General features: G+C 39.3%; 2 protein-coding genes across 2 annotated transcripts in view; one reads left to right on the forward strand and one right to left on the reverse strand.

Annotated features, from left to right (window-relative positions):
* The window catches only part of RIC1 (RIC1 homolog, RAB6A GEF complex partner 1), a gene marked incomplete at its 5' end in the record, with an annotated part of 101,007 nt that extends 80,725 nt beyond the window's left edge, over positions 1-20,282 (forward strand). Inside the window, 9 exons of the mRNA XM_082656894.1 lie at positions 3,314-3,430; positions 3,922-4,650; positions 10,396-10,554; positions 10,637-10,773; positions 12,581-12,867; positions 13,730-13,921; positions 16,318-16,495; positions 16,650-16,838; positions 17,678-20,282. Of these exons, the coding sequence (XP_082513020.1) occupies positions 3,314-3,430; positions 3,922-4,650; positions 10,396-10,554; positions 10,637-10,773; positions 12,581-12,867; positions 13,730-13,921; positions 16,318-16,495; positions 16,650-16,838; positions 17,678-17,966 (2,277 nt within the window). The 3' untranslated portion in view covers positions 17,967-20,282. The remainder of the gene's footprint in view (positions 1-3,313; positions 3,431-3,921; positions 4,651-10,395; positions 10,555-10,636; positions 10,774-12,580; positions 12,868-13,729; positions 13,922-16,317; positions 16,496-16,649; positions 16,839-17,677) is intronic.
* A 3,031-nt stretch (positions 20,283-23,313) lies between these two features.
* Positions 23,314-26,506, reverse strand: part of ERMP1 (endoplasmic reticulum metallopeptidase 1) — a gene marked incomplete at its 5' end in the record, with an annotated part of 52,659 nt that continues 49,466 nt past the window's right edge. The window contains 2 exons of the mRNA XM_082656176.1: positions 23,314-26,150; positions 26,277-26,440. Of these exons, the coding sequence (XP_082512302.1) occupies positions 25,986-26,150; positions 26,277-26,440 (329 nt within the window). The 3' untranslated portion in view covers positions 23,314-25,985. The remainder of the gene's footprint in view (positions 26,151-26,276; positions 26,441-26,506) is intronic.

A 26,506-nucleotide genomic window follows, 5' to 3' on the forward strand; every position in this document is an offset into this window, starting at 1 on the left:
AATGTAAGAATTTAAGAATCACGATTTTGCAGCCCGTGAAGAAATGAGTGATTCAGGCAGTGATCATTGGATGAAACCAATGAAAGGTTGATGGGAAGTTTACAATGAAGGTATCAAGTTGTCATGCCCAAGCCTTATTAATCAATTTTAGCATCACTAAAAGTGGGAGAACCAGATGTGGCATGCTTCCTGGGGTGAAGCAACCTGAAGTTCACGTGAAGAATTACTAGCAAAAACATTGAGCCTGATCTGAATCAAGCTTCTAGAGTCATCTTCTATTCACAGAAAATACAGAGAAAGAGGTTTAGTTTAATAATATTTTATAGGAAAGCTGCAGGTCAATAATGTGGGGGAAAAAAGAAAAGATTCTTCTAAATAAGACTTTCGAGCTATAACAACAAAATGCATGCGTAAGTTCATTTGTATCTTGATTCAAATAGGCTATATATAAAAAGACACTGTTGAAACAATTTGCAGTATTTAAATGTGAACTAAGGAATAGTTGTAAGTTTTATTACATTTAGATGTGATATTGGCGTTGTGATTATATAAGCAAATATCCATATATTTTAGAGATGCCTATTAAATGTATAGGGGTAAAATGGCATGGTATCTTTTAAAATGCTTTGGCAAAATAAGTAAAAAGAAAAGAGGGATAGGTGGAGCAAACCTTGATAGTTGTGAATCTGGATGATGGGAATAAGGGGGCTCTGTTTGTTGTACATTTTACATACTTTTGATCATGTTTGAAGTTGTCATATTAGAAAAAAAAGGACTCCTTGTATATCCTAGATACTACTATTAGGCAATCAGTGGCATCAGTAATACTGGGTGCCCCATTTTAAGAGGGCCCTTTACAAAGAGGAGATACTTAACTTGGTAAAGAGCACATTAAGAAGTAAGTTGAAATACAATAGGAAATAGACTGATTACATCTTGCACGGAGGGAAGACCAAGATTTAAAGCAAAGCAAGTCTTGATTTAACAACAAAAAACTAGCAGTAAGAACTGTTCAACAGTAAGGTGGCCTTCACTCAGGAGAGAGGTGAGCACCTTGTCTCTGAAGCTTCCAATGAAAATTATCTACCAGGGATTTTTCAGGGTAAGAGATGGTATGTTGGGTTCCTTCAAATATAGGATTTTGAGGATACATGTAGTCCCTGCTTGTATGTTACAGTCAGTTTCTGAAAAGTTCATTAAAGTTGCCTGAGAGGGCTGTCGTGGTCACCGGTTCTTACGTATTGTAATATTATCAGTAGAAAATGTTGACTGCATGTAGAGCTGAAGGAAAAAAAAGAATTTTGCTTTTTTAAAAAATGAAGTAGTATAAAATGTAGTGGTGAATTTACCATCTTAAAACTTAAAAGTGGTCATTATGAACATTAATCAGATTTTAGTGAACTTCAGTAAATGCTTTTTAGGTCTTTTGAAGTGTTTGAGGAGTTTGTCCCTATGCCAGTCCCCAAGCAGTCATATTGTTTGATTCTTGGCATTGCATATTCATTTTCCTCTACTCTCTAGCGCTTATAATTCCCACATAGCTTTTAAATTCCATTTTTCCTTCTCTTACCTCCAAGTTATTTGCTTTTTCTCGTGTGTTAGGACAGATGTTCAATTTTTAGTTTTCATGTCATTATGTGCTAAGTGGGGAAATGAAGATTTCTTTCCAAATAAAATTCTTGAGTTTTGTGACAGTTGCTTGGAGATTTTGTAGGGTTATTTTTTAAATTCCTACTTTGTAAATTAACAGCAGTTCATATCATGCTTACTACCTACCTGGATATGATCTAAAGCAAAAAAGAATAACAAAGCCTGTGAGTATTCTGTACCCTTTTGCCATTTCTTTATACACAATCCCTTGTGTCTTAGAGCAGTGCAAAAGAGCATTTCATGTATCTGAATATTTTTTGCAAGTAGAATACATAGGGTGACGTTGTTTTCTTTACCAAACCCTAAATGATATCGGCAGCTTAAATTCATCCAGCCAGCAAGAGTCAAAGCTGGGACATAATCCATGTCTTCTGAATAATCATCCTTTCCTTCTTAAAACTCTTTCCTTCTCTGGTCTGTGACATCATGCTTGATTTCTCTTCTTGCCTTCAAAAGCTTAGACAGTGGCCCTCTGCTCTTTTGCCTCCCATATACTTTGCCTCAGAAAACTCATCTGTTTCCTTCAGCTTACCAGGTTTGCCTTTATGGTTATGATTCTGGTATTCATCTCCAGTTAAGTCATCTCTCACAACGTTTTTACTTGAAAGTCTTAAGATTCTTTCTAATTTAAAATGGGCAATAGAAGGAAACTCTTCAGTTTCCCTTCCCTAAACTATTTTCTCCTCCTAACTTGTATCAGTGACAACTGCAACTTCTCTAGCATCTCGCCAAGATTCAGTTCCCTGAAATCATCTTTGATTCAGCTTTCTTTTCCTACCCTTCATGTCTAGAATATAAGTAAGTTTTTGTTTTGTTTTGTTTTAATCAAAATGCTTTTTCCTCTTTACAAGTGAAAATGACTTGATGTCTGAGATTCATTTTAAAACAGTGCTCCTGAAACTTAAAGCTGGGTGATAGGGTTCAGTGAAAATCATTATACTAGGTTCTCTACTTTGGGGTTTGATTGAAATTTTCCTTAATAAAAAGGCAGACTATTTCCTTCATTCTTGAAGTCACCACCCATGATATCTTCCTCTCCTCAGTAATCCATCCTGAATAACTCAGAATTTTTAATAACTCCCTTATTCAAGGACCATACATGGTGGCTTTTTTCCTGCTATATTTTTACCTGACTTTCCAAGCCCTCTTTGAAGGTCTGTTACCATCAGCATTTTTTCTCATAACATCCCTAATTTAGCCAGATTGTTCTCACTTTCCCAGTAGAACTATTTTATCCTACCTCTGTGTCATTTATATTGCATTCTTCAACTAAAGTACCAACGCTTTTTCTCCCACCCGTGTAGGTTAACCTCACCTTTCAAGTCCCACCTCATCCTTTAAGCCCTGTCTAGCTGTGCCGGCCAGGTCACTGAAGCGATGTCTCATTTTTATGAACTTCTGAAGGTCTTTTAGTTTTTCCAGGATAATTCAGCTCTGCCCTCAATTTTATGTTCACTTGCATTGTTCATTAATTACATTGTGTTAAGCTTGTTCTACCCTAGCCAGACAGCTCGTTGTACTTCCACAGAGCCTAGCAGAATGACTGTACATAGTACACACTCAATATTGTTGTTTGCTTAAACTGTAAACCTTATGCATTGGCGGGGGAAATGCTGAAAACATACCTATTAATTTTTATAAATACAATTTATTTTTCTTTCAGGCTCGTGATGCAGAGAGCATTATGCTAAATCTTGCAGGACAGCTCATCATGATGCAGAGGGACAGATCAGGCCCTCAGATCCGGGAGAAGGACAGTAACACTAACCAAAGGAAACTTGTGAGTAAAGTGCAAGTCATTTAAAACGTTAAGAATGTATGGGAGGAGGATGAAGGAATAAAAGAATTTAAGAGGAGAGTATTATCTTGTGATTTGGAAAGTGAGTAAGTACATAAAATAAGTCTTAAGCCTCTGGGTACAAGACTGTTTGTGAAGAGTGGAAGATGAGATCCTAAAATGATAATAAAATGCTCTGTATGCCGGATGTTACTGCTTAGGCATTATTATTTACAAATTCTAATGGGAAAACAGGATAAATTGGTGAAGTTCCTTGGGGTGGGGGGGTGTTCTTTTGGGGTTTTTTTAGATTTAAATACACATACTTTGAAAGTCAGGGTACTGTTATTAACTCTGACTCTAAATAAATTCCCCTAATTTTCCCCAAAATTTATACTGTCATTTTGAAAGATTTGGGAAACTAGTACCTAGGAAAACTTAGGAATCTGCAAATTTAATAGGGGAAAAACTGATTTCTGTCTCTCGTTCTCCAGCTGCCATTCTGTCCTCCTGTTGTACTAGCCCAGTCTGTTGAAAATGTCTGGACCACGTGTCGAGCAAATAAACAAAAGCGTCACCTTTTGGAGGCCCTCTGGCTGAGCTGTGGAGGTTCAGGGATGAAAGTCTGGCTCCCTCTCTTCCCTAGGGATCACCGTAAGCCCCATTCCTTCTTGTCCCAGCGGATCATGCTGCCTTTCCACATAAATATCTACCCCCTGGCTGTTCTGTTTGAAGATGCATTAGTCCTTGGTGCTGTCAATGACACTGTACTGTATGATTCCTTGTATACTCGGAACAGTGCTAGGGAACAGCTAGAGGTGCTCTTCCCTTTCTGTGTTGTGGAGAGAACCTCTCAGATCTACCTCCACCACATTCTACGTCAGCTGCTGGTGAGGAACCTTGGGGAACAAGCCTTGCTCTTAGCCCAGTCCTGTGCCGCGTTACCTTACTTTCCTCACGTGCTGGAGCTCATGCTCCATGAAGTGCTGGAAGAAGAAGCTACCTCACGGGAGCCCATTCCCGACCCTCTGCTTCCCACTGTGGCAAAATTTATCACCGAGTTCCCACTCTTCCTGCAGACAGTTGTTCATTGTGCCAGGAAGACTGAATATGCCCTGTGGAATTACCTTTTTGCAGCCGTTGGAAACCCCAAGGACTTGTTTGAGGAATGTTTGATGGCTCAGGATTTGGATACTGCTGCCTCGTACCTTATTATTTTACAGGTAACAATTCTCTTCTTACAAAGGTATAAGAATTGTTGAGCGTAAACCTAGAGGAAAAGGAAGGCAAATGTCCTGTGTTGGCACTGTGATTGTGTTTAAAGAACTATTACAGTCATGTTTTCTGTTCTTTTTTTTTTTTTCCGGTATGCGGGCCTGTCACTGCTGTGGCCTCTCCCGCTGCGGAGGACAGGCTCCGAATGCACAGGCTCAGTGGCCATGGCTCAAGGGCCCAGCCGCTCCGTGGCATGTGGGATCTTCCCGGACTGGGGCATGAACCTGTGTCCCCTGCGTCAGCAGGCAGACTCCCAACCACTGCACCAAGAGGGAAGCCCAACTTTGGGGTTTTTTTGTTCTTCTTTCTCTAATTGCTTTAGGTGCAAGGTTAGGTTGTTTATTTGAGATGTTTCCTGTTTCTTAAGGTAGGATTGTATTGCTATAAACTTCCCTCTTAGGACTGCTTTTGCTGCATCCCATAGGTTTTGGGTCGTCGTGTCTCCGTTGTCATTTGTTTCTAGGTATTTTTTGATTTCCTCTTTGATTTCTTCAGTGATCACTTCGTTCTTAAGTAGTGTATTATTTAGCCTCCATGTGTTTGTATTTTTTACAGATCTTTTCCTGTAATTGATATCTAGTCTCATGGCGTTGTGGTTGGAAAAGGTACTTGATACAATTTCAATTTTCTTAAATTTACCAAGGCTTGATTTGTGCCCCAAGATATGATCTATCCTGGAGAATGTTCCATGAGCACTTGAGAAAAATGTGTATTCTGTTGTTTTTGGATGGAATGTCCTATAAATATCAATTAAGTCCATCTTGTTTAATGTATCATTTAAAGCTTGTGTTTCCTTATTTATTTTCATTTTGGATGATCTGTCCATTGGTGAAAGTGGGGTGTTAAAGTCCCGTACTATGAATGTGTTACTGTCGATTTCCCCTTTTATGGCTGTTAGTATTTGCCTTATGTATTGAGGTGCTCCTATGTTGGGTGCATAAACATTTACAATTGTTATATCTTCTTCTTGGATCGATCTCTTGGTCATTATGTAGTGTCCTTATTTGTCTCTTGCAATAGTCTTTATTTTCAAGTCTATTTTGTCTGATATGAGAATTGCTACTCCAGCTTTCTTTTGGTTTCCACTTGCATGGAATATCTTTTTCCATCCCCTCACTTTTCAGTCTGTATGTGTCCCTACGTCTGAAGTGGGTCTCTTGTAGACAGCATATATATGGGTCTTGTTTTTGTATGCATTCAGCCAGTCTGTGTCTGTTGGTGGGAGCATTTAATCCATTTACATTTAAGGTAATTATCGATATGTATGTTCCTATTCCCATTTTCTTAATTGTTTTGGGTTTGTTATTGTAGGTCTTTTCCTTCTCTTGTGTTTCTTGCCTAGAGAAGTTCCTTTAGCATTTGTTGTAAAGCTGGTTTGGTGGTGCTGAACTCCCTAGCTTTTGCTTGTCTGTAAAGGTTTTAATTTCTCCATCAAATCTGAATGAGATCCTTGCTGGGTAGAGTAATCTTGGTTGTAGGTTTTTCTCCTTCATCGCTTTAAATATGTCCTGACAGTCCCTTCTTGCTTGCAGAGTTTCTGCTGAAAGATCAGCTGTTAACCTTATGGGGATTCCCTTGTGTGTTATTTGTTGTTTTTCCCTTGCTGCTTTTAATATGTTTTCTTTGTATTTAATTTTTGACAGTTTGATTAATATGTGTCTTGGCATGTTTCTCCTTGGATTTATCCTGTATGGGACTCTCTGTGCTTCCCGGACTTGATTAACAATTTCCTTTCCCATATTAGGGTAGTTTTCAACTATAATCTCTTCAAATATTTTCTCAGTCCCTTTTTCTCTTCTTCTGGGACCCCTATAATTCGAATGTTGGTTCATTTAATGTTGTCCCAGAGGTCTCTGAGACTGTCCTCATTTCTTTTCATTCTTTTTTCTTTATTCTGCTCTGCAGTAGTTATTTCCACTGTTTTATCTTCCATGTCACTTATCCATTCTTGTGCCTCAGTTATTCTGCTATTGATCCCTTCTAGAGCATTTTTAATTTCATTTATTGTGTTGTTCATCGTTGCTTGTTTCCTCTTTAGTTCTTCGAGGTCGTTGTTGAATGTTTCTTGCATTTTCTCTATTCTCTTTCCAAGATTTTGGATCATCTTTACTATCATTATTCTGAAGTCTTTTTCAGGTAGACTGCCTGTTTCCTCTTCATTTGTTAGGTCTGGTGGGTTTTTATCTTGCTCCTTCATCTGCTCTGTGTTTTTCTGTCTTCTCAGTTTGCTTATCTTAGTGTGTTTAGGATCTTTTTGCAGGCTGCAGGTTCGTAGTTCCCATTGTTTTTGGTGTCTGTCCCCAGTGGCTAAAGTTGGTTCAGTGGGTTGTGTAGGTTTCCTGGTGGAGGGGACTAGTGCCTGTGTTCTGGTGGATGAGGCTGGATCTTGTCTTTCTGGTGGGCAGGTCCACATCTGGTGGTGTGTTTTGGGGTGTCTGTGGCCTTATTATGATTTTAGGCAGCCTCTCTGCTAATGGGTGGGGTTGTGTTCCTGTCTTGCTAGTTGTTTGGCATAGGGTGTCCAGCACTGTAGCTTGCTGGTCGTTGAGTGAAGCTGGGTGTTGGGGTTGAGATGGAGATTTCTGGGAGATTTTCGCCGTTTGATGTTACATGGAGCTGGGAGGTCTCTTGTGGACCAGTGTCATGAAGTTGGCTCTCCCACCTCAGAGGCACAGCACTGACTCCTGGCTGCAGCACCAAGAGCCTTTCATCCACACAGCTCAGAATAAAAGGGAGAAAAAGTAGAAAGAAAGAAAGAAAGAGGATAAAATAAAATAAAGTGAGATAAAATAAATGTTATTAAAATAAAAAATAATTATTAAGAAAAATAATTTTTTTAAGTAGAAAACAAAAAAAACGGGCAGACAGAACCCTAGGACAAATGGTGAAAGCCAAGCTATACAGACAAAATCTCACACAGAAGCATACACATACACACTCACAAAAAGAGGAGAAGGGGAAAAAATAATATATCTTGCTCTCAAAGTCCACCTCCTCAATTTGGGATGATTCGTTGTCTATTCAGGTATTCCACCGATGCAGGGTACATCACGTTGACTGTGGAGATTTAATCTGCTGCCCCTGAAGCTGCTGGGAGAGATTTCCCTTTCTCTTCTTTGTTCGCACAGCTCCCGGGGCTCAACTTTGGATTTGGACCCGCCTCTGCGTGTTGGTCACCGGAGGGCGTCTGTTCTTCGCTCAGACAGGACGGGGTTAAAGGAGCAGCTGCTTCGGGGGCTCTGGCTCACTCAGGCCGGAGGAGGGGGGGAGGGAGGGGCACAGAGTGCAGGGCGAACCTGCGGTGGCAAAGGTCGGCGTGACGTTGCACCAGCCTGAGGCGCGCTGTGCGTTCTCCCGGGGGAGTTTTCCCTGTATCCCGGGACCCTGGCAGTGGCGGGCTGCACAGGCTCCCCGGAAGGGGGCGTGGAGAGTGACCTGTGCTCACACACGGGCTTCTTGGTGGCGGCAGCAGCTGCCTTAGTGTCTCATGCCCATCTCTGCGGTCTGGGCTGATAGCCGCGGCTCGCGCCCGTCTCTGGAGCTCCTTTAAGCAGCGCTCTTAATCCCCTCTCCTCGCACACCAGGAAACAGAGGGAAGAAAAAATCTTTTTCCTCTTTGGCAGCCCCAGACTTTTTCCCGGACTCCCTCCCGGCTAGCCGTGGCGCACTAGCCCCCTTCAGGCTGTGTTCACGCTGCCAACCCCAGTCCTCTCCCTGGGATCCGACCTCCGAAGCCCGAGCCTCAGCTCACAGCCCCGCCCGTCCTGGCGGGTGAGCAGACAATCCTCTCAGGCTGGTGAGTGCCGGTCGGCACCGATCCTCTGTGCGGGAATCGCTCCACTTTGCCCTCCACACCCCTGTTGCTGTGCTCTCCTCCGTGGCTCCAAAGCTTCCCACTTTGCCACCCGCAGTCTCCACCCGTGAAGGGGCTTCCTAGTGTGTGGAAACCTTTCCTCCTTCACAGCTCCCTCCCACTGGTGCAGGTCCTGTCCCTATTCTTTTGCCTCTGTTTTTTCTTTTTTCTTTTGCCCTACCCAGGTACGTGGGGGAGTTTCTTGCCTTTTGGGAGGTCTGAGGTCTTCTGCCAGCGTTCAGTAGGTGTTCTGTAGGAGTTGTTCCACGTGTAGATGTATTTCTGATGTATCTGTGGGGAGGAAGGTGAGCTCTGTGTCTTATTCTTCGCCATCTTCCCCCTCTCCTCCTCTGTTCAGTTTTTATCTTTCCTTTTGAAGAACTCAATCTTACCATATGATGGCAGAAAATTTCTTTACTATCATAAAGTAACATTGCAGGGTTGTGTTTTTTTAATCCTGTTTGTCCATAAATAGGCCTAAAACAAATTAATGAGTTTACAGTATTATTTTGAATAATACTGAAGAAGTGTATGTATACATATATGTATATACATATTATATATCATAGTACATATAATGATATGCACATATTACATAAGATTATTGAAATATGTAAGAAACATAATAATAAAGAATTATTTTGAATATCAGTGGGTTTGTCTGAGCTCTCCACAATAATCTCTTTCCTTATAGTGTGGAATTGCTGAGGGGACTCTGATTAGAATGTGGGTTACAACAGAGTACCTTACGTTAGGCTCCCCATAGCACGCAGGGAAGACCCAAACCTGCCGCAGTAATTACACAATTTTTCTCAAAATAATGGGTTCTTTGAGACTCCTGAAAATTTGTTTCATTATACATTTGACAAAAGGGCTTGATAGTTTGCTTTCCTATTAGTCTGATGGGAATTTGATAGGTTACATTTAAAAGTTCTTTAAAATTACTGCAGAGTTGTTTTCATTGATTAAAGAAGCTAACCATAGACCTTGTTTGAAATTCTGCCTGAAGCAGTTTTCCTGTCAGTTTATTTGCTTCATGGCAACTGATTGAAACCAGAGGGGATATTCAGGCAGAAGCTAAGTGGCCCCGAGATTCTGTGATTCCTTGGGTATTCTTAAAAGGCCACACAGTCATAAAAGCAAACAATAAATGCAGCTGTGTTTTGTTTTAGGTCACTCCTTAGACTTTCAGTGATCTCCCAAGCAATGGAATTAGAAACTTGATCTGAATTCCTAAGTTGCTGTGGATTGACAGATAATAATTACAGTTGAACTTGCCTGTTAGGCACCTTTCCATGAAGGCCAAGGCAAGCAGCAAGTTTAAATTTGTGAAAAAATTACAGAGAATGCTCTTTGTGTAGCAAGACTACATACTATTGCCTAAAGCAAAGATTTTTTTTAGTCACATTTTCAGAAAACTCTCTGTCGCAGGAAATAGACCTGAGCTTTTTTGGAGTCAGGGAGACAAATTTATATTCTTTTCCGTTGATCTTTAACAGTTATTTAACTCAGTTTTCTCATCTGTAAAATGAGAATGAAATACATATTTTGAGAGTCACTAGGAGAAATGAAAGAATATGTAAGGTTTATGTAAGATATCTGGCAATAATGGGAGTTCAAGAAATCATAAATTATATTACACCAGCAGAGTATTTGCCTCACTTTTCCTTGTATGGTACTTTTTAATGCTTCTTTTAATTTTACTGTTAAACTATTCCCATTGTTGTAGCTGCATTACTTCTCTGGGTTTAGGGAACCGTGGAGATAAAGAATTGCTTATATCTTCCCAAGTCATTTGTAGTATAAAAGGAATTCTTGTCTTCCTTGGTTGTTTTTCTAGAACATGGAAGTACCAGCAGTAAGTAGGCAGCATGCCACCCTTCTGTTCAACACAGCCCTGGAACAAAGCAAGTGGGACCTGTGTCGACACATGATTCGATTTCTTAAAGCCATTGGCTCTGGAGAATCTGAGACACCTCCATCCACGCCTACAGCTCAGGTTAGTTGCAGAATTGCACAGCTTCTCTAGGCCATTACACCCACGTGGCATCTTCCTCTAACTGTACGGTGTGTAATCATAGGAACCCAGTTCAAGTGGTGGATTTGAGTTCTTCAGGAATCGAAGCATCAGTTTATCCCAGTCAGCTGAAAATGTACCTGCTAGTAAATTCAGCTTACAGAAAACACTAAGTATGCCGTCTGGCCCTTCTGGAAAAAGGTAAAAGAATGAAGAGCTGTTACTGGTTTTAGGGCATTCTGCGACACATTGCATTTCAGGGTATTTGTAGAATTGCATCTTGGGAAAACAACTATTTGATCCAATTGCAATTCCTTTTTACATTCCCAAAAGGCTTCCCTTTTTTCCTTCTCCAAAGTTCACTTCTTTATTCTTTGTACAGTTTCTGCCCTTTGTACTGGAGTAGATCTCGGTTTGCCCATGCTGAATGCCACTAACTTTAAATTACCTCTGATAATAGAGGACCAGAATAAAAAGGAAGACAGATAAATCTGCAGATAATTCAAAAGCCTTCTTACAGGGCTTCCCTGGTGGCGCAGTGGTTGAGAGTCCGCCTGCCGATGCAGGGGACACGGGTTCGTGCCCCGGTCCAGGAAGATCCCACATGCCGTGGAGCGGCTAGGCCCGTGAGCCGTGGCCGCTGAGCCTGCACGTCCGGAGCCTGTGCTCCGCAACGGGAGAGGCCACGACAGTGAGAGGCCCGCGTACCGCAAAAAAAACAAAACAAAACAAAACAAAAGCCTTCTTACAGTCAGCAGTTTTACCTTTCTTTCCAACTATACCTCTTGACAAAAAGTAAAATTTAGTTCTCATGTACTTGACTCTCCTGTGACTCTTTTGAGTGGAGAAGTCATTAAACAGTGGAAGCCAAAAAGAAGTGTATCCTGGAGCCTGAAACCTACATTACACGTAGATGGGTTATTTCTCCTGAGAGGTAACTATGAACTCATACTGAACATTATAAAATAGAATTTCCTCCGTTTTGTGAGGTCCTTGTATTCCTTCCTGTGTTATTTGGTTCTGTGTGTATTCTTACTACAGTGCCTGACACATAGTGAGAGCTTATTGAACATTTTTTATTGTGATGTTTTACTGCTTTTTCTTATCACAGCCATTAATACAGCCCCATTCCCAGTGTGCACACACACACACACAAACACACACAGTCATGGACTATAAACAAGTTAAATGCAACCATGGAGGATTGTAAACAATTGCCAGGCAAACAGTAGCTTCTCAGCCATGCCCCTGAATTTAAAAGTGCTGGCTAATATATACTAAGCACTCACTATGTGCTAGGCATGGTTCTAAGCATTTCCATGTGTAGGTCTTTCAGTCCTTACAACAGCTCCATCTGGGTAGATACTGTTCCACATTACACAGGTGAAAAACAGAGGCCCAGAAAAATAAATTTGCTTTATGTTTGTACAACTAATGTGTGGCAGAGCCAAGATCTGAATCTAGGCAGTCCTGCTCCAATACTGCCTCTTGCTGAAAGCACCCTGTCACCCAGTGACCAGACCAGTTATACCATGTCAGTTCATGTGAATAAAGGACAATAGACTATATTTAGCAGTTAATTTTTAAAAATCCGTTTTGATGTGTCTGTAAAACTCACATTAAGAGACTCCATTTCACTGTGCTTCTCTCTCGTTAGTTCCTTTGATCTGATCTTCCCTCTTTTCATTGGTCTTTCCAAATACAGCATTTTTTTGCTCCCTTTCTTTCCTTTATCCAGCTACCATCCTCTTCCTGGTTTGACTTAGTTTCCTGTTCTTTCCTATTCTATATTTTCATTATACAAATATGTTTTAAGAGGCTACTATGATCGAGGTATTGTTTAATAGATTGTGGTATCACATGGAGAAGCCCTAATACTTTAGCTTCAATCAGAATTAGATCTTAGATGTCTTACCTCCTTGTCAGCGTTTTCAGTGTTACTTCATAAAAGTATTTGAAGTCCTCCAGTGAAGATTGTTCTGTAGCTTTCTTGTATTCCCACTTACAGATGGAGCAAAGACAGTGACTGTGCTGAGAACATGTATATTGATATGATGCTCTGGAGACATGCCCGGCGTCTCTTAGAAGAAGTTCGGCTAAAGGATCTCGGCTGCTTTGCAGCCCAGCTGGGCTTTGAACTAATTAGTTGGCTATGCAAGGAACGTACCCGAGCTGCCCGAGTAGACAACTTTGTGTTAGCCCTGAAGAGACTCCACAAAGATTTCCTGTGGCCACTTCCCATCATCCCAGCTTCTTCTCTCAGTTCTCCTTTCAAAAATGGAAAATACCGAACAGGTAATGTAGGCTTTGTGTTCCTTGTACAGGGAGGATTGTATTTTGCTCCAAATATGTAGACATTTTGCTGTTAGTTGATATTCAAGGAAGTCTTTTCATTCCAAGGTCAGAACAGATAAAAGCTAACTTTTTGTGCATCACTTGGAACATCCACCATTTGACTCAGGATGTAAATAAAGTAGAACATATGTCTCTAGGTCTTATGACCTTTAAGTCTAATTTATGAATCCAACCAGTTGTTGTATCAGATGATCAGCAGGTTGAGCATTGACTGAACATAGAAGCTCCCACATTTGTTTTTTGTAGGAAGGAGTTATTAATCACAGACCTCAAAATAAGCTAAATTGTGACTTATCTGACAGGACTCATTCCAGAGAAATGGTAAAAATGCATCTTGAGAGCTTGGGCCATCTTCTAAATTAGGAGAGGACAAAGTGAAACTGTATTTTGATAAAAGAAAAAAGTTTTTTAGTTCAGGTCTTTTAAAGAAGACTGTTGTAATTATTATCACTTACGAAAATTCAAACAAAAACCTTTATTATGGCATTTGGAAACTTCATGTCATGTTAAAACCAAGGAAAATCATTTAAAGATGAACAGAATGAAGTTTTGCCTAGTTCTAGTAAGATACATGATGATATAAGATGACTGCTGGGTGGCGTTATATAGTCAGTCCATTCTGTTACAGTCCCACATCCCTGGTTCAGTGGATGGATGATGCAGTGTAGGGACAGTAATTAGCTCTGAACTTTTAGTATTTGGGGTTGGTGAGGGAAGAGAAGCTGAAAGAACTGAATTGGAAATGGCAGTGTGTGCACCTTTAACTCCCATTTTTTTCTTTGTTTTTGGATCTACCTTGCAGTGGGAGAGCAGCTGTTAACATCCCAGTCAGCTGACCCTTTTTTGAACCTTGAGATAGACGCTGGCATCTCTAATGTCCAACGAAGTCGGAGCTGGCTTGGCAACATTGGCCCCACGCATCATGAAATAGACACAGCCTCATCCCATGGACCACAGATGCAAGATGCCTTCCTTTCACCTTTATCTAATAAAGGTAGATATCATTTTAAACCCTAGCTCCTCTTCAGTTCCTGTGGAGGAAAGTTTATATGCTATAGCACTTCAGAGAGAGAGCTTCACTCTTTTCTTTCAAGATATGTCCTTGAGGATTAGCCATTTGTATCTGCTGGAGAGGTGGATAGTTACTAGAACAAGGCCATATTGGCCTTGACTATACTTTGCCATGTTTATTTTAGATAAATGAAATAGGTAAATTCTCATTGCAGCTCAGCACTAATAAATGAACCTTTGTAATCAACTTTGATGATACAGAAACACTAACTTTGAACCTCAAGTAAGCAAAATGTTATCCGTGTGTAAAGAATTCCATTCTTCTCATAGGTAGACCCGTATCATAAAATTGTACCCAGTTATCTTCTATTTTTTTATTTCACTGATACAAATTTATGGAAAAAATTTTTTCTCTTATAAATTCCTGCATGATATCCTTAATTTTGCCGCTTAGCCTTCAAAGCCTAAAATATTACTGTCTGACCCTTTATCAAAAAATGTGTGTCAGCTTCTGCAATTATAGTAATGGTTACATTACAGGTTGAAGAAGTTTTAAAGTGATTTATGTTGTTTAGGTTTATATAAGAACTTAAGTAGCAATTGGTCTGATTTTCTGGAGTTTTTTAATGGCCAGGCATTCACCTGATGTTTGATTTTCAGTGTCATCACTGTTACCGGAGCTTCTGCTATGTGGAGAGGCATATAGCTGCCATGACTTTCTTTTTAAATTTTGGTAGAATACATGTAAAATTTACTATCTTAACCATTTTTAAGTGTACAGTTCAGTGGTATTAACTACATTTTTATTGTTGTGCAACCAACCTGCAGAACTCTTAATTCTTTTCATCTTGCAAAACCAAAACTCTGTACTCTGAACAATAGCTCCCCATCCCTCTCTCCCCCAACTCCTAGCAACTACCATTCTATTTTCTGTCTCTGTATTTGTCTTTTTGTGTCTGGCTTCTTTCACTTAGCATAATGTTCTCAAAGTTCATCCCTATTGTAACATGCATGGAAATTTCCTTTCTTTTTAAGGCTGAATAATATTCCATTATGTGTTTATAACACATTTTATCCATCCATCAGGGGACATTTGCATTGCTTCCACCTTTTGGTTAATTGTGAGTTATGCTGTAATGAATGTGGGAGTACAGTGAACATGGGAGTTCTCTTCGAGACCCTACTTCCAGTTCTTTTGGGTATATACCCAGAAGTAGGATTGGCAGATCACATGGTAATTCTATTTTCAATTTTTTTCCCATAGCAGCTGCACCATTTTACATTCCTACCAACATTGGCAAGGATTCCAGGTTTGCCACATCCTCACCAACACTTGCTGGTTTTGTTGATAGCAGCATCCTAATGGACGTGAGGTGGCATCATTGCTTTTTTTTTAGAAAACTTTCTAAAGAGGTCACTTCAAACATATTTAAAAAGGAGAAATAATAGTATAATGGACACCCTTCCCCCAGCCCCCACTCCAGTTATTACCAAGTCAGGAACAAATTTGTTTTATCCACTTTCCCCTTCCTGTATTATTGAACTAAATCCGAGACATGATATATTTTATCTGTGAACATTTCAGTATATATTTCTGAAGACTCTTCTTGAAGATAATGATAATTACACCATTAACATCTCTTTAAAAATTTAATAGTAATTCCTTAATACCATCAAATATCCAGTAAATATTCAAATTCCAACTGTTTTATAATGTCATAATTTTTTATGGTTTGAATCAAGATCCAAATAAGATTCACACACTGTGATTATGTTTTTTAATTTTCTTTTTAGTGATTGTTCCCCCTCCCCATTTCTCTTTTTTTTCCACTTGCAGTTTATTCATTGAATAAACTTGATTCTGTGGATTTTCTCATGATGTGGATTTTAGGTTATTGCATCTTCATGGTTTAGACAGTTTCCTCTGTATTGTAAATTGGTAATTGAATCTAAAAACGTGATCGAGAATTCCCTGGCGGTCCAGTGGTTAGGACTCTGTACTCTCACTGCGAAGGGGGCCCAGGTTTAACCCCTGGTCAGGGAACTAAAATCCCACAAGCTGCGAAGCATGCCCCCAACCGCCGCCCCCCCCCAAAAAAAAAAAAAAGACAAATTATTGCTAGGGTTTTTTTTTTTCAGAGGTGGGCAAGACTACTTTTTAGGTAGTATGAAGGCACATAAGGCCTGGTTACCTCCTAATAATTTTTTTTATATCTATTATTATTAATGTAACATGGGAGTTTTAGTAGTGGATTTAATGTTTTGGTCTCAAAATCCTGAAGAGAAATCAACATCTGAGAGACAGTTAACATTTATAATGAAAGGAAAACATATTTTCTACATGAAGCTAGTTTGTAACTTTTGGCAATTCTTCATCAGGTGATGAATGCAGTATTGGTTCAGCCACAGACTTGACTGAAAGTAGCTCCATGGTGGATGGAGACTGGACAATGGTGGATGAAAATTTCTCCACACTCAGTTTAACTCAGTCAGACCTAGAGCACATCTCTATGGAGTTGGCAAGTAAAGGACCTCACAAATCCCAGGTTCAGCTTCGGTGAGTTTCTCAGCATTTTGAAAGCATAGAATGCCTACTCAGGAAATCTGGGCAAATTGGGTACAGAGGCTACTTTCCCGATAATGACTGCCCTTATGTACATCTGTAGATCATTTTTAGCATCAGTCATTTGTGTTTCTGCTTATATATGTAGGTATTTGCTGCACATCTTCATGGAGGCAGGATGTCTGGACTGGTGTGTTGTTATAGGCCTGATTCTCAGAGAATCCTCAGTAATCAACCAGATTTTGGTTATTATACAATCTTCAGAGGTAGATGGAGAGATGTTACAGAACATAAAGACAGGGCTGCATGCTGTGGACAGATGGGCCTCTACAGATTGGTAAGTGCTAGTTTCATTAGGTTTGTTATCTTCACGGTCCTTTGGTGAATCCTGTCCTTTCACATTAAGGCTTAGTTCTGGTTCATTTATTTGGAGATTTTTTAGGTTGTTAGAGATAAAAACTCCTTTTGTATATTCATTTTAAAGGCTAGTTTCTTTAGTTACCATTTTATACCAGTTTAGATGAGTAATATCCATTGAGATAGTGTTGGTCAGTGAATACATGTCACTGACTCAAGACTGATGCAGTACAAATGATCTTAGATCTAGGGTGGAACTTGAGATTTTTAGTTCTGTCAAGTAGAAGGTAATAACCTAAAAACATCTGCTTGAGAAGATAAAAATTTAAGGTCTGTGTGAATTTAACATTCCATGGCAATTACTAACAAGCCCAAATTAAGAGTAGTGAATGAAGTTAAAAGAGCCTGGGATTCTACCCCTTTGTCACCAGTTATGTGTGGATTTGGGATTTCCCTTACTTGGGTCTAGTTTTCCTTAATTGGTAGATTCATTCATGTTAAATGTTCTCTGAAGGTCCTGTTTTTCAAGTCTAAAATCCTATCGGTGCTTAGATTATAGAATACGATTTTTAATCGTAATACTGGATAAAGAATATCAGTCTTTGCTCTTTGTGCTCACACTTACATTACGTGCTGCTCCCTCAATGGTGGCCTTGGCACCTAAAAAGCCTTTCCTCCCGACCCTTCTGTGCCTCCTCCCCTCGCCCACAATCTCATTGACCTTACTATATCAGTGCTTAGTAGGAATTCATCCATAACATGCTATGGAGCCTTTTGAATGTGGCAGAGGAGAGCTAATTTCCGTTTTCTTCTACTTAGTCCTGGATATAAGCCATTTTTAAACATCATTAAGCCACAACTGCAGAAGCTCAGTGAGATAACAGAAGAGCAGGTCCAGCCTGAAGCCTTCCAGCCAGTAACTGTGGGTAAGACTCCTGAACAGACAACCCCCCGGGCAGAGGAGAACAGGAGCTCCTCCAGCCACGGGAGCATCCCCCAGGGCGAGGTTGGAGGTAGCAGTCTGGTCAGCCGGAAAGAGGAGGACACAATGCGAGCAGAGGAGGAGGAACCTTTCCAGGATGGGACTTACGACTGTTCTGTGTCCTAACAACATTGGGTGCCGTCACCACGGGCAGTATTAATTAGCAGCAGCATGCAGCTGAGGACACTGTGACCTAGCTGGATGATTTAACCAGGGAGAGAACTCAGCTCTGAGACTCTGGTAAGGTATTACTAAATTTTAACTAACTCTTTCTCCTCTAAGAAATCTCTTTGAGTCCATAAAAATGTGATATCAAAAAAAATCATCTTTCATAAAAAAAATTTTTTAAGCTGCAGTGGAAGTAATAAAGAATATTGTACAGATGTACACGAGAATATTTTGGTTTTATTCTTAAAGGTTGGTAGCTCTTAAACCACAGGGATTGTTTTGCCCCAGATGAGCAAAACACTTTTCACTACTTACAGCTTCCTATGTTTTCTGGTTCAGCGTGTGTTCAGACTGCTTTTTAAAAACAAATGCTAAGGTGCTTGCTATAGCTCATCAAGTACTTGAGCTACCTGTATGCCCCCGTGGATCAAGAGCACTGGCCTCCCTAACTGGGCCTCTGAATAGATGCCTGCCCTAGCATAAGAGGTGCCTGTGTGAAGGAGACATGCTCCTCTTCTAGCCTGTTAAATCCCAGTGCTGAATTGATGGAAGCTATTTAACCTGTGAGTCAGTGTGCCTGCTTTTTAGCAAGCTTGGTTCCTGCTAGGTCAGCGTGGGCTGAGGTCTGAGGAGTTTTTATCAATTATGCTATTAGATACCACTAAACTATTTTGTATCAAAGAACTGTTATCTTTTTGTGAGTACTCTTGTGTAAGTATACTCAAAGGCACTGTTCATATTTTTAGGGCTTGTACTATAATTTGTAAGGTTTTATGCTGGATTCTGCATGGCTATAGATACTCACTCTTGGAACAAAGACAGGGCTTGCTCTTCTTTCCAAATATAAGCAGTCTTCATAGAGGAAGACAGGTTTATTGGCTTGGTCATAAGGTAACAGAAATGGTCACACTGATCATGAAATGAAACAGGTTTTGTGCAAATTAATGTAGTTTCTTATTTATTGCTTTTATAAATTGAATAAAAATGGACTTTTATGTAAATAGACTGCTGAATCCTGTATTATCACAGCTACTAAAAATTAGTATGTAAAGAATGCATTCTTCATTGTAACTTTTTAAATATTTTATGTATTTCTAGAAATAACAAACTTTAGTTTTCATACATTATGAAAACATGACTGCATACTCAATTGCTTTAGACTGAACACATATCCACTGTATGTACATCAATTACCTTATAACAGTATTAATTTAGATAGCTTGTTTGTACTGTGCAATTTGAACAAAGGAATGCAATGTTATTTTTTACAAAAATGAACTTATTTTTATAATAACAATGTATTTGATGTGGACCAAATTCATACCACTATGTAAAACAGCCTCTCTTCTCATAGTGCAATTACAGTTTAGAAATAAAACTTGGTCCTCTATCCTTGCTTTTTAAAGTAAATGGCTAGCTTTAGTTGTCCTAGCCAGGTTTCCTCTGAAGGGAAACCCAAAACCATTTTGAAAATGCTTTGTTCATAACTCATCAAACGGTTTTAAATTATTGAGTTTGGTAATTTACTATCACTTACTTTTCACATTACAAGTGCAATAATTTCACATACAAAAACTCCTGAATGGGTGGAATATGTGATTACTGGTACCTGGTCCTTCTGGTGCTATGTTTATTTAAGCCTTTGTTTTAACCACCTTTCTCTGAATTTTAAGATAGAAAATGTTTCCCATGTGAGTACATGCAGCCCAGCAGGAAAGTAAACTGAAGAATTTCTTCTCCTGTCCTAGTCCATTAGGAGAAGAACTAGCATTACTTTTGTGTTTGGTGTATTTAGTCAATAAAAATGACTTACCATTGTAAACAGCTATGATCTTTTTCAGGTATCCTAATGTGCTGCTGGGTTCATCCTGCACTCTTAAAAGCAGGGCACCAATAAGTTAACTGTATTCCTGTGGTTAATGCCATGAACGAAACTTTTCTTGTATAAACTACTTGTTTTTCAACTAAGAGATATAGGTGGCCCCAAGGCAAAAAAATTGGCAACTTTATAGAAAATTTCTCTTTGGTAATGTGTTACATTAATTTTTTTAATTCATATTTTAATTTTGCCTTGTTTGGATCACATATCGACTGTTTAAGCCATAATTTTAACCAGTGAATTTAAATATTCAATATAACTATTTGAAGTTTAAATTATTTGCTGATACCAAAACAGGAAGTCATTTGGGGGTAGAGTCAACCTTTGCTTGTAATTAAAGTTGCTGCTACTTCTGTAATGTGTATTTTTTTACTTGGTAAAGGGCAATAAAACCATTACGTGAACTTTTGTTTATTCATCATCTCAAGTTAACAGCAAAAAGTATATGTATTGAAAGTCATAAAAATATTCTTTTCATTATATAATTCTATCTCTTAGAATTTTCCTTATGAAATAACTAGAAATTTAGATTTAAAATGTGTATGCAGAATTATTTAGAATAGGAGCATCAAGAGTTGGCAGCATCCTAGATGCCTGGCAATAAATAGGCAATTGGAACAGACGGTCCATATTGATGACATGGAAAATACTCAAAATATAATGAAAAAATGATATAAAAGTACACATACCAGAGGAAACTAGTCATCTCTAATACGTGTGACTAAAATAATAGGTGGAATTTTGACTTTTTCCTATTTTCCTAAATCTGCTTTCTGTCTCTGAATTTGCCTGTTCTGGACATTTCATCTAAATGGACTTATATGTGGCGTTTTCTGTCTGGCTTTCACTTAGCATGAGGTTTTCAACTTTGTATATTAGTAGTTTATTCCTTCTTAAGGCTGAATAATCCATTTTATGGATATATATACTACATGTTTATCCATTCATCAGTTGAGGGACATTTGGGTGGTTTCCACTTTTTGACCATTAATAATGAACATTGATGTACAAGTTTCTGTGTGGACATATGTTTTCAGTTCTCTCTAGCAGTGGAAATGCTGTGTCATATAACTGGTTAATTTTTTTGAGGCAATGCCTAATTGTATTACCAAGTGCCTGTGCCTTTTTTTTTTTTTTTTAACATTTCCACTAGCAGTGGAGGAGGGTTCTGGTTTCTACTATCAGCACATGTTATTGTCTGTATTTTTGGTTATAGCCATCTAAGTTATGTATGAAGTGGTATCTTATGGTTTAGATTTACATTTCGCTGATGGCTAATGTCTTTTCATATCTCAGGAGAAAAATATGTATTCACATCCTTTGCGCATTTCACAAATGGGTCGTTTATTTTATTGTTGGTTTGCAAGAGGTCTTTATATATTCTGGATACTAGACTTACCAGAGATACGATTTGCAAATATTTTCTCATTCTGAGGGCTTTTCACTTTCATGATACTGTCTTTTGAGGCAAAGAAGTTTTTCATTTTGGTGAAGTCCAGCTTTTTCTTTGGTTGCTTGAGCTTTTGGGTGTCATATCCAAGAAACCATTGCCTAAATCCTAGGTTATGAAGATTTATGCCTGTGTTTTCTAATGAGAGTTTTATATTTTAGCACCTGCATTTAGGTCTTTGATCCATTGAGTTAATTTTTATATATGGTATGAAGTAAGAGGTCTATAACTTTGTTCTTTCGTGTGTGAATGTTCAGTTCCAGTACCATACACAGAAAAGATTTTTTTCCTATTGTCGAAAATCAATTGACTATAAATGTATGGGTTTATTTCTGAAACTGTCAGTTGTATTACGTTGATCTCTGGGGTCTTTCCTTAATGCTGGTACCAGATTGTCTTGATTACTGTTGCTATTTAGTAGGAGATTTTGAATGTGTAAGTAAGTCATAAGTTTGTTTTTTTCAGGACCATTTTGGCTCTTCTGGGTCCTGTGCATTTCCATTTGAAATTTTACAGCCAGCTTGTCAATTTCCGTGCACACCCGCACACACACATAAGGCAGCTAGGATTTTGATAAGGATTGTATTCAGATGAATTTGGAGAATATTGCTGTCTTGATAATATGCCTTCCAGTCCATGAACATGGGTTGTTTTTCCAGTTATTCATGTCTTCAGTTTCTTTCAGTAGTGTTTTATAGGTACTTTTGTTAAGCTTATTAGTATTTTATTCTTCTTGATGCTATTGCAAATAGAATTATCTTTGGATTGTTCTTTATAAAAATACTATGCTGTAATTGGATCCTACAGCACTGCTGAATTCATTTACTATTGGGTTGGCCAAAAAGTTTGTTCAGGTTTTTCGTATGATCTTAAGGAAAAATCCAAAGGAACTTTTTGGCTGACCCAATATAGTTTTTTGTGTGGACTCTTTAGGATTTTCTGTATGGAAGATCATGTCGTCTGCGATTAAAGCCCGGGCCAGAGCCTCCAATACAGTATTCAAGTGGCAATAGTAGATACGCTTGTCCTTCTGACGTTAGGGAGTAAGTAAGTATTGAGTCTTTCATAAATTAGGATGTTTTAGCTGTTGAGTTTTGCATCTGTTGAGATTATACTGTAGTCCTTTATTCTAATAACCTGGTATGTGACATTGGTTTTTTGAGGTGTTAAACCAACATTCCATTCCTGGTATACATCTATTTGGTCATGGTGTACGGCCAAACTTGGAGAAAAATTATCAACATGCTTATTGTATTTTTTACCAATCAATCAAATCAGGAAGTAGTGGTATCAAAAAAAGTACTGATGCACTTCAAAAATGCCCAAGATGTTTTTTCGAACAAAAACAGAGGTAAAGAGGCATAGATGCATTTTGGCTTTACTGGCCCTAAAAGAAGGCAAGGTGTATTTAAGAATAGAAGTTATTCGGAGGGAATTCACTTAGGAAAGGAAGTAACTTGCACAGAGCTCTGGGCGCTCACAAGTGGTACACTGTTTGGGGACTGGTGGTGACCCTTCCTTGTGTGAAGATTGGAATGTGCAGTGGGTTACTCTCTGGCTGAAAGACCATATTTTCTTCCCTCCCTCCTATCCCTATCAATCACTTAAAGAATGAAAGAATATCATTTATTAGCCCTTCAGTGATTTTCTTTGCCAGTGGCAATGCTAAAACTGCTAAGTATGCTGTAGCTCAATATTTACCAAATGATTGATTGATAGGCCATTGATTTCTGTGAAATTCAGATGCACAATTTCATTCCACAGTAAAATGGATTCCAGTTGAAGCCATGTTGAGTTCTTTGCTCACATGACCCATTAAAATATCAATGATACCACATGAGCCATCTAGGTCTTTTTAAAAGGCTCTATACCCTTCAAATATGGGGGACACAGGAAAACAAAATAAAGATCCATTTCTCTGTTAAAGATACTAACTTGTATGTTAAAAAGTTTATTTCAGTTAAAGTGTAAGGCAATACTTAATCTTAGCAAACAAGTTGAAAGAAAAAGACATAATCATTTTTTTCTATAGCTTCCTGAGTCAGCAGTCTGGCTTCGTAAGTAGTGGCTCCCTCAGTGGTGACATTTTAGGACTCTATAGTGCTTATTTACATCTGCTAAAGTGTGGAAACAGAAAAACTTCATGCAACAATCTTAGGTCAGACACAATGTAAATTTTAAGGATTTCTTCAAAATCGCAACCCTTCACACTTTCCCTGAATGTGCAGTACTGTACATTTTAAATTCTGTAGGAAATGCATTAGAATTTGAAAAGACCCTTTTAGAAATGAGTCATTCAAATCAGATACTCAAGAAACTAACAAGTTCTTTAATCTCAGAGATTGCTGATCTGACGGTGTTCTTAACAGAGCCATGATATTGTGTATAATTACTTAACCACTTTTGGCATTAAAATAGTCCCCCAGAATATTAAGCATGCCATGAGACTAGTGAGCATTTGTACGATAATCAGAGCTTTATAATGCCAAAGAAAACCAAAACAAGAGAGAATTGTTCGCATAGGAAAATAACTCAAAGGCAAAAAGAAAACCATGATTATTACTGAAATGGAGTAACAACAGGGAACTATTGGTTTCTCACGTAATGTCCTTCTTCAACACTTGTGATTTTGCTTTTCTTTTTCCTATAAATAATTTCCATTAATCTATTTCATATTAACCACAGGAACAGAAAATATGCCTGTATTTTGAAATTTGTTTAGATGTTTTTTTCTCCACAATTGATGAGTCTATAAAAGCTATAAACACTGCAAACCTTATGTGTACTGCCTGACATGTGAAGCACCCAAGACTAGTGATACAGCTGACCCTTGAACAACATGGGTTTGAACGGTGCAGGTCCAATTATACGCAGATTATAAACGGGTATTACAGTACTACATGATCCGTGGTTGGTTGAATCCATGGCTGTAGAACCTTGGATACAGAGGTATGACTGTAAAGTAATATGCAAATTTTCAACTGCACAGTGGTCAGTACTCCATATCCCCAGGTTGTTCAAGGATCAACTCTATATGGTTCCTACAAAGTCCAGGAAAAGCAATGGTTCCAGTGTCCACGCATGTGACAGCATGTTACCATTCAGCTCTGGCTGCAACCCTGCTGTCTGTGTGGGCTCGGTCAGTTTTTAAGGAGTCACAAATGAGGCAGGCAGTATATGAGGAGCATGATTCAGAAAGCACACTGTATACATCCCACAAGCAGCTTCAAGAAGTATTTTCTTCCACAGCGCACACTTACTATGTATGCTCCTTCTGTTCAGGCAGATCCGAGTGCCACTTTTTTTGTTTTACTCTGGCTTTTCTTTAACATGTTTTTTTTGGCCTAGGCTTGCTAAATGCAAAAATTGTCTTTTTACATTTTTAATGGAGAAAAGAAAGCTAGCAGAATTTACCACTGCTCTAATCAAACTCTTCCACTGCTGGAGCCAGGAAGCCAACAGCCATCTTCCTCAACATGAAAAGTACCTCTAAGTCCTAGAGCTGCCATCATGCAGGATCTGAACACCGACAACTCTAAGGACAGTTACAGAAGGACATTCCAGTACAAGCCACAGCCTCAAGTCTCAGGAAAGCCAGCTCTGCTGAACACAGTAAGTTAGTGAGAGACTAATCTGTTCAACTGGCTGGAAAACAGACAAAAATAAGGACCCAGTGCATCAATAAAATTATGCCCTAAAGGATTAACCTTGGATAACAGAAGACTCCTAAAAAGTGAGAATAAATATAAAACGCCCAGCCACTCCCGACCCCACTCTCCTCCCACCCCAGAATAGCCACCATGGCAACTAGTGCTCTGAAGAAGGAAGTTAACATCATATACTTGCATGAACAATATTCTAAACCAAAAGGGCCTGTGCAACTCAGAGGGAAAGCAGACAAATACTCTTCTCACAATGGTGAGGTGTGGAGAGGAGGAAAATATATGTTTCAGAGGGAAACAGGCATTGAAAAAGCAACCTCAGAAAAACATTACAATGATGGAGCTCAGTGACCACTTGTCAGAAGGACAGGAGTCCCCAACTCACACAGGTTTCCACATCAGAGGACCGGGGCTTCAGAGGTGCAAAGCACACTAAAGGCTGCATGCAGAAGCAGAGCTCTCGGCACAGGCTGGGGCCTCAAAAGCCCAATGGTGCTTCCCCAGTCTTTACCGCAGTTACCTTCTAATGACCTACAGAGTTAGGCCTCAAGGGGAATCATTACTCCTGTGAATGATGTTTAACCTACCATCCAATGACAAAAAAAATGCTCTTGGGCTTTAACTGGAAATGTCATTTGTCTCATTAACAGTGGACTTACAGTACCTTCTGCATCTTTCATGATCCTAAGGGGACAACTATTAAAGTGGTTTGTTGGCTTTCGTCCTTAAGGTCATACAAAATGACCTATGTAGGTAAGTGGCAGTACCCACATGTGCTTAAGTGCCAGAAAACTGGTATTTTCAAGTGTCAGAAGGGCCATGCACACTACCCCACAGCATAACCATTACAGACAGTGCTGGGCCCTGAAGAGTGTTAGACCACAAAGCTCTTTGAACATATGCTCATTAATTCATTGACTTACATACAAACATCCATGAAACACCAGGAGAAACCGTGGGCATGTACTTAGAGCTCATCCACAAGACTAAAACACAAAGAGATGGTAGGTGCACACCCAGGCAGAGGGAAATGTCCAATCTGGGAACTTCTCTTTCAGAGCATCCAGCTGGGAGGATCTCTTGTCTTCCCCAGAAAGATAGTGGGCAGCAATGGCCACAGTGACCGCTCCTTCAGGCTGTTCTTCCGAGACCTGGAGGAGAAAATTAGTTACTTCTCTAGTGCTAGGAAGGCAAGAACACTGACTGATCCCAAGATTCTTGCCAAATACCACCTGGAAACCTGATCAGTAATATCAGCAATACTGGGAAGTTCCCACCTGTACTTCTATCCAGAACTGCCATGCAGAGGCCTGGAGTCCATGGGAATAAAATACAAAGTAGTCCCCTCCTTTACTCGTGACTGGGGTGCCATTGCCAAGAGACCACTGAGAAAGTGTAGACCCTTTGTGGGTTCGGACATAGAATGACATATGGCTTGGTCCTGTACGATAAGAGGAAGGAAGAATAGTTAAAACAATCTTTGAAAAAGCAACAAGAAAAGAAACCC

The sequence above is a fragment of the Grampus griseus genome (genome assembly GCF_964374135.1).
Source record: "Grampus griseus genome assembly, chromosome: 6".
In the NCBI taxonomy this organism is placed as follows: domain Eukaryota; kingdom Metazoa; phylum Chordata; class Mammalia; order Artiodactyla; family Delphinidae; genus Grampus; species Grampus griseus.